At 49.2% G+C, this 15597-nt stretch overlaps 1 protein-coding gene across 2 annotated transcripts in view; it reads left to right on the top strand.

The window, feature by feature from the left end:
- Nucleotides 1–15597, top strand: part of Coro2b (coronin 2B) — a 108136-nt gene that overhangs the window by 77922 nt on the left and 14617 nt on the right. For both annotated transcript variants that reach the window (XM_057766742.1, XM_057766743.1), the window contains exon 3: nt 8130–8246. In XM_057766742.1, coding sequence (XP_057622725.1) covers nt 8130–8246 — 117 coding nt within the window. The remainder of the gene's footprint in view (nt 1–8129; nt 8247–15597) is intronic.

The following is a 15597-nucleotide window of genomic DNA, read 5'->3' as shown; positions in this document are numbered from 1 at the left end:
GCCTCCTGCAGCTTAGGTATCCCCCTGCCTCCCTCTTTAGATCTCGCTGTCCTCAGTCTCTCTGCTCCCCGCCCTCCACACAAACCCTTCTCTCAGCAACACAGTCCCCTGTAGCACACTCTGGCTCTTTGCCTTCCTCACCTGAGAGGCAGAGAACAGCCAGGGGAAGGGACTCAGACCCCCTGCCAGGTTGTCCCCAAAAGCATGCTTTCCTCTTCTCCATAGGTCCGCCAGGCTCGGCGGTAAGGGAGTTCCTATGTCTTTGGGTTTAGCACAGGGTTCATGAAAACGGCCGGTAACCAGCACACAGCGAAGACAAGCACGGGCTCTGAGACTTGCAGAGGCATGAATTCCCAGCCCTGAGAGCCAGCCTCCCCCACACACATACACACGCACACACACACACACACACACACACAGTTACTCAGCACCTTCCAGTCTCGGGGACCCGTGTGTCCACTCTGAGGACTAAGAGCAGTCACTCCCCAGAACCAAGGACAGAGAGGTCCCCAGTTCGTCTCCTCTCTGGAGTCAGGAGAAGAGGAGAGGATATGTCCTTGGGAGCTAATGCTGGGCCAATTGGGGAGGGCCTGTAACGGGCTGCTTGGATGAAGGATCCAGTGTGAGGGAACATGGCGTGCCCTCCCACTCCACAGTGCTGCTTACTGCCTTCAACCTGTACAAACTCGTCCCCGCTCTGTCACTGTCGGGTGGGCTAGGGACGAGTGTCCTCGTCTCACGGATCACCTTGTCTTGGTGAAATTCATAAAGATGAGGTGTGTAGAGGATGTAGGAACCCAAATTGGGGCAAAGACGCCAAAGAGCGCAGGGCCTAAGGCACAGGGCACCTGATCTTTCCTGCAGGCTTTAGGGAAATGGATGGAGGCCCCTGGGTGATAACAGCCTCATTAATACTAGCCTCCCTCCAGAGGAGAAGGAAGAATACCAACAGTCCATCCAAGGCCTTGGGAAAAGCAGTGCCTACAGACGTCACTCAAAATGAACCTTAGGACTCACAGGGGACAGTCCTTCCTTTTGTGGCCCATCACCAACATGGGTTTGGTCTGTCCATGTGTGGTATTGAATTTCAGGTATGCTGATGTTCCATTATGCTTTCGGGTTGCTTGCTACCACCTCCTACCTCATTCCCCACCTCCTCCTCCCCCATGGAGAAGGCTGCCTGCAGCATTGGCCCTGTCTATCTGTAGGAAAGCCTCAGATGCATTCCTGTGTGAGGAATCTGGGCTCCCAAGAGAACACAGGGCATCACAGTAGTGGTTTCCAAACATGGCCACCATGGAAATAACAGAAATCTTTGAAAAGACACACCGAAGTCCAGCCTCCCTCTTAGACATAGGGATAGCACATGCTAAGTTCTGGAGCTGGGATATGAGGATTTTGGAAACTTCCAGGTGATTTTAAAGTGCAGAAAGGGTTCAGAAGCACAAGGTGGGGGGCACAAGGTGAGAAGGGAGAAGGATGGAAGTTCTACTGACGTTTGTCTATTTGGTACCTTTCGCTGATGCCGCTCCTCCAGCCACAGCAGCAGAGGTGCCTAAGAGCCAAAGCCAGGTGCAAGCTGCGCCCCTGCCTCCCATCTGCCTCCCCTGGGCCACGGCTTCCTAGAGTTCAGTTCTCATCCATAGAACAGGCTGTGGGGCTGGTGAGATGGCTCAGCTGTTAAAAGCAATCACCTGCTGTGCAGGCCTGAGGACCTTGATCTGAGTTCAATCCCCGGGGTCCACAGAACAGTGGAAGGAGAGAATTGGTTCCAGAGATGTCCTCTGACCACCACACATTCACGTTATATACTACTACTACTACTAATAACAATAATAATAATAATAGTGATGATGATGATTAAACTGGGGTCTGGCGAAATGGTTCAGCAGGTAACAGCACTACAACCAAGCCTAATGACCTAAGTTCCATCTCCAGGCCCCACATGGTAGAAAGAGACAACTGATTTCTCCCACAAGTTGACCTGTGACCTCTACATGTGAGCCATGAGATATAAGTAGCCCCCACACACAAGAAAGCAAGCAAGCAAGCATCTGATTCGCTGGAGCCAGAGCTACAGGTTGTTGTGAGCTGCCATGTGGGTGCTGGAAACCAAACAAGGGTCCTCTGGAAGAGCCTCTGAGCTACCTTTCAGCCCTAGCTGTTTATTTTTTAATACAATATCCATGGAGCTAGGGATGTGCTTTAGCTTGCTTGGCATACACCAGGTTCTGGATTCAATCCCTGACAGCACATAAAAAAAATGTTTTAAATTTGAAAAGAAAAGTCTATCTTTATCATTTAAATTTAAATGTTAAATATTAGAGTCAAGGGTATACCTCATCTCAACAAGATAGCACTTGCCTGGCATGTTCATATCTTTCACCAAAATGAAAAACAATAATTTTACTTTGAAGATTTTAATTTTAAGGTAGGAGCTATAAAAATGGCTCAGTGGCTAAAAGAGATTACTTCTCTTCCCAAGGATCCACCCAGTTCGGCTCCCAGAGCCCAGCTAGGTGGCTCACAATCTATTACTTCTGCTCCAGAGGATCCAAGACCCTCTTCTGGCCTTGGCAAGTGAGCACACACATGTGGCAGACACACAGACAGCCAGAGGCACATAAATAAAAGTAATTGTTTTGTTTTTCAAGACAGGGTTTCTCTGTGTGTCCTTGGCTGTCCTGGAACTCGATCTGTAGACCAAGCTGGCCTTGAACTCACAGAGATCTGCCTACCTCTGTCTCCCAAGTGCTGGGATTAAAGGCATGTACTGCCACCACCAGGCTTAAAAATAAATCTTTTTAAAGAGTTTTAAAATTAAGTGTTTGTTATTGTCTTATTTGGGGTTATTATTGCTGTTGTGAAGCACCATGACCAAAACCAACTTGGGGAGAAAAGCGTTTATTTCGCTCACAGTCCCATATAACAGTCCATCATCAAAAGCAGTGAGGGCAGGAACTCAAGCAGGGCAGGAACCTGGAGGCAGGAGCTGATGCATGCAGAAGCCACAGAGGGGCACTGCCTAATGGCTTGCTTCCTATGGCTTACTAGGCCTGTTTCCTTGTAGAACCACCAGACTGGGGTAGCACCACCAGCATCAGTCGCTAATTAAGAAAGTGCCCTACAGGCTTGCCTACAGCCCCATCTTATGGAGGCATTTCTCATTTGAAGCTCCCTCCTCTCAGATGACGACTCTGGCCTGTATCAAGTTGGGGGAAAAAAAAAAAACCCACCTAGCCAGCACAATTATAAAAGAATCAGAAGTCATTACTAATATTCAACTAGTTAGGAATACTCACAATGAATGTATGTTTTCTTACAGATTGTGTGGTTTCTAGTAATGATGATCATTTCGTGTATAGAACACAATTCTAATTTACTGAATATTAGATCTTTAGCTATTTGTGTTGATAAGCGTTTCTCAGATACGGTGCTGTTAAACTGACATGCTTCGACTCCTCTCTGCGGGGCTTCTGCAGGGGAGAACTAGCTCAGCCAGGATGTATGGGTGTGCTCCCCTGGAGTAAGTTCTCAATGTGGACCTGTTACCCAAAGGCCACAAAGCCTGGTAAAAGTGCGACAGAGAGTTTGGGACACTGTGGTTCAGTGTTATCCTACAAACACAAAGCCCCTGTCTCCAGCCCTAGTACTACAGAAATTGGGCGTAGTGGCTCGTGCCTGGAGCCCCAGAACTCAGGATTTGGAGGTAGGAAGATAAGTTCAGGGTTGGCTACAAAATCAGTTAGAGGCTGACCTTGTAGGTTGCATGAGATGCGGTCTGGAAAATAAAATATAGAACCAGTGAGATGGTTGGGTCAGTGGGAAGAGGCACTTGCCACCAGGCCTGGGGTCCTCAGTTTGATCCAGGACCCATGTAATGGAAGGAGAGAACTGGCTGTCAAACGCTTTCCCATGGCCTCCACATGGACATCACAACGTGCTTACTCTTGTACATGTACATGTGTGCATATGTGTGCCCTTCCTCACACACTAAATAAATAAATAAACAAAGTGCTTTTAAAATTTAACAAAATAAAAGTATTGGAATGATATTGCCCATGGGTCTCCGGAAAAGCCACTGCCCAATATTGACAGGTAGAATGGATTCCCATGTCTCTTAATCCTCATCTATATTCCTTCCTTCCCATGATCCCCTCCCATCCATCCTACGCTAAGTCCCTGCCTGACTCTGTGGAAGTTAAAGCCCTCAGAGGCTCAGGGACCAGATGGCATCTTACACTCCTACCCCCAAGGAGCCTGCCTACCATAGGAACAGCACTGACCTTCTATCAAGGCTGTCCAACCTTTTGACACTACAATATAACATTGTATCTACAAATACGTTGGGACCCATTCATAGCTCTTCTGGGATACAGGCAGCCCACCGGCCACAGCAAATACAAGCCAGCAAGTAATTCCGATGTGTCACACTGGAAGGCCCTGAGCACACTCTGAAGGAATCCAAACTTGTTTTCTCAGTTGTAAAATCGAACTGCCATGAGGTTTGAATCTGATCGTATTTGGTATGATATATTAATAACAGCAGTCTGTGTTAGAGTCAGCAGCAATATTGGTGGGAAGCCTGTATTAAGTATGAGAAGGCGGCACTGGACAGCAGCTAGGCGCTGCTTTGAAGACTGACAGGTGAGAGGGCACTCTGTTCACAGACCCTACAGAGACTGGGCTAGTCACTCTCTTCTTTGAGTGTGTGTGTATGTGTGTCTATGTGTCTCTGTGTGGTATGTGTGTCTGTGTGTCTGTCTGTCTGTGAGTCTGTGTGTGCATGTGTCTGTGTGTGTGTCTTTGTGTGTATGTGTCTGCGTGGTGTGTGTATATGTCTATGTCTGTGTTTATGTGTATGTGTTAGTGTGGTGTGCGTGTCTGTGTGCGTACGTGTGTGTTGTGTGTCTGTGTTGTGTGTGTGTGGTGTGTGTGTATAGGTCAGAGGTCAGTATTAAATGGCTTCCTAAGTCCTTCTTCACCTTGAGTTTTTGAGAGGAGATCCCTCACTGAACCTGGAACTTGCCAATTCAGGAGGACTATCTGTCCAGCAAACCCCAGTGATCTGCCTGTCTCTGTACCCCAAGTTTATAGATGAGTGCCACTGTAGCTGACTTTTACCCGGTACTACAAAGCCAGGCTCAGGTCCTCAGGTCTGCAAGCACTGTACCAGCTAAGCTATCTCTCTAGCCCCAGATTTGATTATACTAATATATATTAATAGTATCTCTCCACACTAGTGTCAGAGTGAGTGTTAGTGGGGGCTGGCATTAAGTATTGGAAGCCGGGATCAGATAGCAGCTTGCAGCTGGGCTTGGAGACAGACAGATGAGGGTCTACTTTATTCACAGCCCCTGAGGGGAATGGATTAGCTACTTTATTTATTTGTTTGTGTATTCATTTATTTATTTATGAGGCAGTCTATCTAGCCCAGTCTAGCCTTAAATTCAGATCCTCCTGTCACTGATATACATAGTATCATATATATGTATATGTATATAGATGTGTATCTATATGTATATGTATGTAATTTTGGAATGTCTGGCAAGGCATTTGACTTGTTATTTCATCTTTATGTCAATGTAGCAACCGTGCAGAAGTCTTAGTAGGAGGAGGAGCGTTGTGTTGTGTCAGTGTCTGTCATCTTGCCAGAGCCTACGGCTAAGTTTCTAGAAATTTTTTTAAAGCCGATTGTTAAGTATGGCCTTTATTAAAAATTAAATTACATTAACTTACAATTAAGTAAATTATAATAAAAGCTGAAGCACAGAGTATTAAAAATTCATCACATCTTAACTGTTTCACTCTGTTCACGAGGCTTTTTGCGTCTATTACATCTGCCCAAACAGTCTTTGGGACTGAGGATGTGGTTCAGTTGGTAGGGCGTTTGCCTAGTCCTGGCACAAAGCCCCAGGTTCTTGTTCTGTCTTCAGCACGGCAGAAATCCGCAAGTGGTGGTGCACACCTGCAGCTGGAAGCACAAGGAACAGAAGTCCAATGTTAGCCATGGGTATCGAGTTCAAAACCAGCCTGGGTTGTAAGACAAACAAGTCTTAAAAAACAGAAAAATGTCTCAGGTAAAGGTGCTTGCACACAGCACAAGTTTAGTCCCAGGATTCATGTAAAGGTAAAAATCCACAGAGCTGTCCTCTGACCTCCACACGCCTTCTGGGGTGCACACCCAAACACACACACACACACACACACATTTTAAAAATAAGCGAAGTCATTCCATTCCTAGAGCACGGCTCCCGTCTGTCTCTTCTCGCAGGGTCCGGGAACATGGCAGACCTGCCTCTCCATTGCCAGCGCATCCCCATGGGCTCCTAGATCAGTGATCCTGATGGCCAGCTATTGACTGACTGCCGGCCCCTGGTGCCTCTCAGAGTGGCCTGGACTGGGCTGGGTGCCAGCAGCTTGCTGCAGACAGCTTTGCTCAGCAGACACTCAAATGCAGCTGTGAGATGAGACGAAGGCGCAGGCGCGGCTGTGGGAGAGAGTGGGGCGCTAGCAAGACTGGCTGCCATACTGAGGGGCACTGGGAGGGGGCACTGGCTAAGAGCGACAGGGTTCAAAGGGCGTGCCCCGAGGAATCATACTGTTTGGAAATCCCAGCCTCAGTTTCAGCTGCTTGATCTGGGGGCCTTCATTAGCCTTCTGGGCCTTCATTTCTTCACCTCTAATTCGCAGGTTTGCTGCTAGAGTTAAAGACAACGCCTTAGTAGACCCTGGAGTCACAGAGGGCTCAGCCTCCGCTTAAGTCTTGTCACAAAAAAATATAGTCTAGGGCTGCGGGTGTGGATTGGTTGGTAGAGCGTTTGCCTGAATCGCATAAAGCACTGGGGTCCCAACCCCACCTAACAAGCCGGATATGGTGGTGCATGCTTGTAATCCCAGCCCTTGAAAGGCTGTTAGAAGGAGAGCCAGGAATTCTGGCCAGCCTGGACTACAGACTGAGTTCTGTCAAGTTAAGAGCGAGAACTTACCTCAATAAAACAAGAAATGTCGTTGGAGGGATGGCTCAGTGGTTAAGAGCACTGGCTCTTCCAAAGGACTCGGGTTTGACTCCCAGAACCTATATGGCGGTTCATAGCTGTCTCTAAACCTAGATATGGGGGATCTGGTGCACTCTTCTGGCCTCAGAGGGTTCACATGTGGTACACAGACATCCATGTAAAACAAAGGATGACATTAATGGGGCTACTGAGATGGCTCAGTTAGGTGAAAAGTGTTCCCTGTGCGAGCATAGGAATCTGAGTTTAATCCCCAGGACCCACATCAAAGATGGGGGCCCAATAGCACATGCTTACAACCCTAGTGATTGGGGGAAATGATATCACAGGATCCCTGGCGCTGACTGGCCGGCCAGTCTAGTTCATTTGTGAGCTCCATGTCACAGTGAGAGACCCTGTCTCTAAAAATCAGGTGGATGGCTTCTGTGGAACCCCAGAGGTTGGTCTCTGACCTCCAGCCTACACACACACACGCACACACACACACATGCACGCAATACATACTCTGAAAAAATAGCATAATTCTCACAAGAGAGTATCCCCAAGATGTCCCCCAGACACCCAAGATTCTAAGGAAAGAAACACTGCAAATGGCAGGGTTCAGGTTGACTTCCTGGGGGCTGTAGCTGGCCTTGAAGTACCCCCCACACTGCAGTGAAGGGGCTGGGTGGAGTTTATATGAGGGTTTAAGGAATTTGGGCTCAGGAATGGAGGAGGCAGGGTTTCTTACCTTCCTATTTTGGGAAATAGCCTTGTCACCTTTATCAGAGCCTAGGAATGTTCAAGGCCCTGGCTGTGGCTCTAGCCTGCTGCGAGAAACCAGCAGCTGGCTGGGTCACAGGGGTCAAACCAGCCTATGACTTTCCATCAGGACACCGAGAGCAAAGGGGCTGAGGAGCCCTCTCCAGTGAAGGAACTCACCCCAGTAAGGGAACCCACCTCAGTAAGGGGGCCACCCCAGTAAGGGAATCCACCCCAGCAGGGGAACACACCCCAGTAAGGGGCCCACCCCAGCAAGGAGTCCACCCCAGAGCCCTGGCAAAGATCTTTCCTTTCTGAGTCACTTTGAATAGGGGCACAAAACTGATGCTTTTTTTTCTCTCTCCCTTGCAGACAGGCAGAATCGAGCCAAACTACCCCAAGGTGTGTGGGCATCAAGGCAATGTGCTGGACATTAAATGGAACCCCTTCATTGACAACATCATCGCCTCCTGCTCCGAGGACACTTCGGTGAGCTGAGCAATGGACGGTCCCCAGGAATGACCTTAAGCCCACACCTCCCTGCTCCCCCCCCCCCATACATAACCCTCTTTCTCCTCTCAGCCCTGTCCCTCCTTCAGCCAGTCCCAGGATAGGGAGGACAGGGGTCAGGGAGGGCCGAGGGAGAGGGTCTTTGCTTCAGCGGCTGACTGCATGTGGAAGTTGCTGCTTCGTAGGTGAGAATTAGAACCCAAAAATGAGGTGCGATTCAGCCTCTCCCTGTGCTCTATGATGCAGGGCAGGAGGGAGAGGGAAGTGCAGAGGAGAAGGGAGGGGTGAGGCAAAGGGAAGAGGGCTCCTGAGCTTTGCAGGCTCACGAGGTAAATGTCCCACAGTTTGTCCTCTGGAGCTGGGGCTTCAAGGACAGTGCTGGCAAGGATCGTCCTGAGGGCGTAGAATTCCAGCTTTCTACAACCTACGCCTTGTAGGTTGAGCAGAGGAGGCAGGATGGGTGGAGACAGGATAGGTGGAGAGAGGAGGAGAGGGATGGGTGGAGAGCAGGCAGCCACAGCGATGGGAGGGAAGAGGAGGAGCTGGACACACTGCTGCAGGTGCTCAAGTGCTTGTTTCGCAAGCATGAGTTCGGTCCCCAGAGATGGAGATGGGAAGGGGGCTGAGAAATCCAGGGACGTTGGCATCAACACAGCTTTGTACCCTCTCCGTCTCAGGTGTGGGCTGTCTCAGAGGGGCAGTGGAACAGCAAAGGATTCAAAGTGTTAGCCAAGCTGGTACAGGGGTCCCTTTGTTCCCAAGTGAAGGTGACTGACTCTACTTTTCAGCCAGGCCGCTGGGGCTACCTAGTGTGCACTGGCATAGTCTGAGGACAGGTCATGGGTCCAGGGTACTGAAACTGGAAACAGCTTCAGAGCTGTGTCCCTGTCTTCCCAGGCTGGACCGTGAACTCCAGAGGGAAGAGAATATGACCTATTTGGCTCTGCATCCCTGGCATCTAACACAGGACCTCATATCTAAAGAAAAAATACCTGCCGTGGATTGAATGAACAGTTAAATGCACCAATGGAAGAACTTGTACATAGATGTATGCATGGATGGATGTGCATAGGATACACACATGGATGGATGGTTGGAAGTCTGGGTGCATGGACTGGCAGAGATGGTAGAATGGATGGGTATATGGTTGGAGGATAGATAGATAGATAGATAGATAGATAGATAGATAGATAGATGATAGATAGATAGATAGATAGATAGATAGATGCTGCTAGCTCAGCCTTCTCTTCCATCCACTACAGCTTCTTCCTGAATGCAGCCAATGCATAAGACATCCACGATGTGTGGCCAGATCAGCTCAGGGCTCATCCCTGAGCTGGGGACCAAACAGTTGGTACCACCACTGATTGACAAACTGGGCCTGATGGGCTCCTGAGGTTCAAAGAGAACTCAACAGCAGAATCTGGTGGCCTTGGGAGGAGACCTCAGGGCCACTGCTTAGCAGGGTGCCTAAGGGCATATGGCTACACCTCTCTGGGCCCTGGTTCGCTCATGTCAGAGGCAATAATCACAGTACTCTTGTCAGCATCGGTGAAGGGATGTGAGGAAACCCATGACTAGTCCTGTGCCCGGCACCTCACAGACGCCTACCGTCTCAGTCCTGCTCTGCAAACAGCCCCAGCAAGGAGGCAGGGCCCACCAGCTAGATAGAAAGACACAGCACAGATGAGTCGGAGCTACTCTGGAGTCACACAAATTGTGAGCACAAAGAAGAGAGAGGGACTCATGATGACCCAGATACAGAAAGAGAGGACTTGGGAGGGCTGGACCTGGAAGACTCAGGATTTGTTTGTTAGGGCGAGAGTATGGGCCACCCATCCACAAGAGGCCAATTCAACAAAGTAATAGTGAAACACAGAGAATTGAGATTTATTTGGTGAATTATTTATTCAGTAGGCACTCCTGGGGGGGTACGGTCTTGCCAGTCACTGACCCATCAGTCTCTTCAAGATGGCCAACAAGCTTTCCAAACTGTATGAAATCCCTTTCCTTGTGATAAGCTTTGCCTCTGGCTGGTAGCAGGATTCAGTCTTTTGTCTTTCTCAGCATGAGATTCCTGTGGGAATTCCAATTTATTGGGGGGGGGCATTGTCTCAACAACCTAATAAGAAAGAGGAGGGTACAAGTTTCTTTTGGGTATCTTCATTCCTGCCAGTATGATTACACTTTGACCTGAAGAGAAAGGGTTAAAGTGGCCCCAGGAAGAGCCCTGTCCCAGGACAAAGCCTGGAGGAAGAGCATTTATGTTTAAGAAAAGGGGAGTCCTCTGGCATGGCTGGAACTGTGAGTGATGTCACTAGGGGAGTGAGCAGGAGAGAAGGCTGCAAAGTGGGGATTAGGATAGACAAGGCATGAAGGCAGGGTGAGAAGCCGAAACACCTGAGCTTCCCAAGCCATCCTCCGAGCATCATCTGGGATCCACGGGTGGGGGGAGGAACCTGAAGGGGCCACAGCCATGTTTTTGGAGGACATGAGACTCCAGCCATCTGAATGGAGGTTGCACACAGCATGGATGAGCAGGGAGAAGGGACAGGCAGGCAGACAGACAGACAGACAGACACACACACACACACACATACACACATACACTGGGGGGGGGGAGCCCTAAGGTAGAAGGAGGGGAGGGAAAAGGCAAGCTAAGCACTGCAGAGAATGGGAAGATCCCCCTGCGCCCTCACACACACCCTGGGCTGCTGATCTAGACAGGTGATTAAGGCTGACATCAGGGAGGAGCTAAGCTTTTGGCATCCGCCAGGCCAGCTGCTCCAGAAGCCCTACCCACACCTGTCCAGTGCTTAGGACCTTAGCCTTCGAGCCACGGACCCTAGGGTGAAGCTCACCTGCTCCTGGAGAACTGAACCCTGAAACCAAGGCTACATGGGGAGTCTGAGCTCGAGCAGCTCCCCAGACTCCTGCCCTGCTACCTCGCCAAGGCTCTGTTTCCACAGGAGAGGAAATTGAGCTCAGAACCATGCCAGGCTGACAGTCTGGAGCCATGGCACACGCCATCTTTTTTTTATTATTATTATTAATTTATTTATTTAATTATTAAAGATTTCTGCCTCTTCCCCGCCACCACCTCCCATTCCCTCCCCCTCCCCCAATCAAGTCTTCCTCCCTCCTCAGCCCAAAGAGCAAGCAGGTTTCTCTGCCCTGTGGGAGGTCCAAGGACCACCCACCTCCATCCAGGTCTATTAAGGTGAGCATCCAAACTACCTGGGCTCCCACAAAGCCATTACGTGCAATAGGATCAAAACCCAGTGCCATTGTTCTTCAGTTCTCAGTAGCACACGCCATCTTTATGTCCTCTCTCTGTGGCCTGTGCTGGGCGTTGAACACTCATGTGAGAAAATCCTCTCCCCCTGGGCTTGAAACCAGAAATTGAGGAGTCTCTGACAAGCCTTCCTGCTCTCAGATCTCCTGGGCTTCCTCTGACAACCCATTCCAGCCTGATGATGGGCATCTTACTGTGCATCATACCGCAGAGGTGGGTCTGGAGGACCACAGGTATGCCAGGCACAGTAGCCCCTAGCAGGACTGGGAGCACCATCCTGAAGGACCCCAGAAAGAAGCCTTTGCTGCAGTCTGGCTGGCCCTTTTCCCTGGAAGTATGCGCCCAGCCCTCACTGAGCCCATTGTTCTCTGGTCCCAAAACATTCAGAGGATGCTGAAGGGAGACAGCAGCTCCTCCCCATCCCTTGCCCCAGGGACATCTTCAGCACAGACAAGATTGCTGTGTCCCTGGGGATCAATTCCCCTCCTCCAAGGCTTGAGAGTCTTTTGTAGTCTATCCGCCTCCATCCCTGCAGGATTCAGAGAGCCTGCCCAAGCTTCTTCCCCAGAGGCCTCATCCTGGGGGAGGGAAGGGACCATAACTCTGCCTGGCATCTGGCAGAGAATCCAGGTTTTTTTTTTTTTTCACCAGCCTGCTGGGTGATGTCACCTATTGTTGAAGGGCTGTGCTTTTTATAGCTTCTGCTGCAGCTAGGGAGGGCAGCTGGCTGGCAGGCAGGGAAGAGCAGCTTTCTTTCTAAGGCTCAAGCTCCCAGACCTTCACAGGGTAGCCCCCTACTCAGAGGGAGATAGTAGAGTATGAGAGAGAGAGAGAGAGAGAGAGAGAGAGAGAGAGAGAGAGAGAGAGAGAGAGAGAGATTGTGTTCAAGGAGTGGGGAGAAGATTGCCAAGGGAAAAGAGGGACAGTGAGCGAGGTCCCTCTTGCTGGTGGGCCAAGCTCAGCATCTTTTCTTTTACCTTCTATTCAAGCTCCTCCATTGCATCTGCTGTCTACAACCCAAAGCTAATGCCCTATCTGAGGGGCTCAGTGGTAGAGCACTTGCCTAGCAGACTCAAGGCCCTGCATTCAATTCCCTGCATACAAGGGAGGGAGGAAGGAAGGAAAATATATTCTGGGTGCCCATTCTGTGCCAGGCAACGATCCCACTCCTGGGGAGGCAGGGAGAGTGGCCTGCACAATGGAGCTGGCTGTAAGTGGGTGGTCTCCGTACCCCTAAAAAAGGAGAGTACATAGTGACAATGCAGCTGACATGCCCACAGGAACTTGCTGTGGCCTGGTGGCTCTGTAACCGCCATAATGCCACAGGACAGTGTGTGTTGATGCTGATGTCGACAGACTTGCTGTTCTGCCTTTCCTGTGAAAAAGAGCAAGTACAAAATCCAGCATGGTCTTTAAACCCAACACTTGGGAGGCAGAGGCAGGCAGATCTCTATGAGTTTGAGGCCAGCCTGGTCTACAGAGTAAGTCTCAGGATAGCCACAACTGTTACACAGAGAAATTCTGTCTCAAAAAACAAGTAGATGGATGGATGGATGGATGGATGGATGGATGGATGGATGGATGGACAGATGGACAGACAGACAGATAGATGAGGGTAACCAGAAGATGTGTCATTGGGCAGTAACCCTAACTGTGCAAGTATGAGGACCTGAGTGCCAGTCCTTAGGGTTCACTAAAAACCGCACACACACATGTACACAGACACACACGAAACAAAATCAACTTTAAAAATAAAAACACAGCACATAATGCCATCAGCCCGTGACACTTGGCAGTGATAGTAGACCACTTTGTTCCTGGTTTGTGTGCTTGTGCATAATTTTAGTTGTTATTTGAGAGTGTACCCCTACTTTTAAAAATCAAAGTTAACTGTGGAGCAGCCTCAGGCAGGCCTTCAGGAGAGAGGCGCTATTGTTATAGGAGGCCATGGCTGCATGTGTTTACTTTTCTCAAGACCTAGGCACTGCAGGGACAAAAGATGCAGAGGCCAAAGACAGAGGTATCGATAATCCTGACCCTGTAAGCATAGGCTGGTGTGGGTATTGTGCCTTAGAGTTCAAGGTCATCCCCAGGTACCTGGTGAGTTCAAGGGAAGCCTGGGCCATATGAGACCCTGTCTCAAAACACCGATTCAAAATGAGAGAAAAAGGGAGAGAGAGAGGGAGAGAGAGAGAGAGAGAGAGAAAGAGAGAGAGAGAGAGAAGAAGAAGAAGAAGAAGAAGAAGGAGGAGGAGGAGGAGGAAGAAGAAGAAGAAGGAGAAGGAGAAGGAGAAGGAGAAGGAGAAGGAGAAGGAGAAGGAGAAGGAGAAGCAGCAGCACTGGAGAGATGGCCCAGTGACTAAGAGTGCTGTTGCTCTTCCACCCTGCACCCTTGTCAGGTGGCTCACAATTGCCTGTAATTCCAGTTCCAGGGATCCAACACTCTCTTCTGCCTCTACATGCATCTGTATACACAGACACATACGTACAGATATATATATAAATATAATCGTGCATACATATACATATATATAATGTAATTATTTTAAAAGATAAAAAGGAGGGCTGGAGAGATGACTCAGCATTTAAGAGCACTGACTGTTCTTCCAAAGGTCCTGAGTTCAATTCCTAGCAACCACATGGTGGCTCACAACCATCCTTAATGAGATCTGATATCCTCTTCTGACCTGTAGGCATATATACAGACAGAACATTGTATACATAATTAATATATAAATAAAGCTTTAAAGAGAAAAGAAAAAAAGAAAAAAGTGACATCTAAAGTTTGATCTATAGAGAAGTTGTCTATAGGGGACTGGAGAGATGACTCAGGGGTTAGGAGCACTGGCTGTTCTTCCAGAGGTCCCAGGTTCAACTCTCAGTACCTACATAGCAGCTCACACCTGTCTGTAACTCCAGTTCCAGGGAGTCTACACCCTCACACAGACATCTATGCAAGCAAACACACCAATGCACATAAAATAAAAATAAATCATAAAATAGTTATCTATGATTTTTAATTTTAAATAAGCATTACTTAAGTATGCATTATAAACCCATGGTCATTGGCTTGGTTAGGGTTTTTCTTGCTGTAATAAAACACCGTTACCGAAAAAAATTGGGGGAGGAAAGGATTTATTTCTATTACACTCCCACATCACAGTCCATCGTCCACGGCAGTCAGGACAGGAACTCAGGGCAGGAACCTGGAGGCAGGGACTGACTCAGATGCTGTGGAGAAGTGCTGCTGTTCTCCAAGGCTTGCTCAGCCTGCCTTCTTATAGCACCCAAGACCACCAGCCCAGAGGAGGTACCCACAGCGGGCCCTCTCACATCAAACATCAATCAGGAAAATGCACCATGGGCCGATCAGACGGAGGTGTTTTCTCGGCAGCAGTGCCCTCTTCCAGAATGAGCCTAGCTTGTGTCAAGTCGACATAAAATTAGCCAGTAGTCATCTTCCTGAGGGAGGGGTACATATTCAGTTTTCTTTAGTTTTCGTGGCCATTGTGTGGATGAGAAACGTAGATGAGAAGCAGGTAGAGCTACCCTTTAGCTGGGAAAAGGTGTTCAGAAGATCTAAGAAACCTGGCCACAGACACCGTGGCTGAGGTCAGAGCCTGAATTTGCGGGGAGCTTGTGCGAGCTCCTGGCCCAGCTTTGTTAGCTAGCTGCCCCGTCCATCCATGCACTTGTTTTGAGGCTTTCTCTACTGTCCGTAGTGCACCATCTTGCACTCACTTGTCTGCGCATGTCTGTGCTCCTGGAAGCCACCCCTCTACACCTTAGCTAACAGATTAAATGTGACTGAGTGTGACTAGATTCTGGCTCTGGACTGGAAGGGGACTGTCGGGCACAGCTGGCTTGCTGGAGAAGCACTCTCCACACTTCTCTCCACCCCTTCCTTCCCCAAATCCTGTTTGGCAGATTCTTGTTTCCTGTTTTATTGAAGTAAGCTCTCAGCACACCCTCTCAGCAGAACCACAGTGTTCCTCCTGTGTCCCAGATACACTTTGTTTCCAGCAAATTCCATGC

The sequence above is a fragment of the Chionomys nivalis genome, chromosome 4 (assembly GCF_950005125.1).
Source record: "Chionomys nivalis chromosome 4, mChiNiv1.1, whole genome shotgun sequence".
Taxonomy (NCBI): domain Eukaryota; kingdom Metazoa; phylum Chordata; class Mammalia; order Rodentia; family Cricetidae; genus Chionomys; species Chionomys nivalis.
Note: the sequence above shows the minus strand (reverse complement) of the source record. Positions and strands in the feature narration are given on the sequence as shown.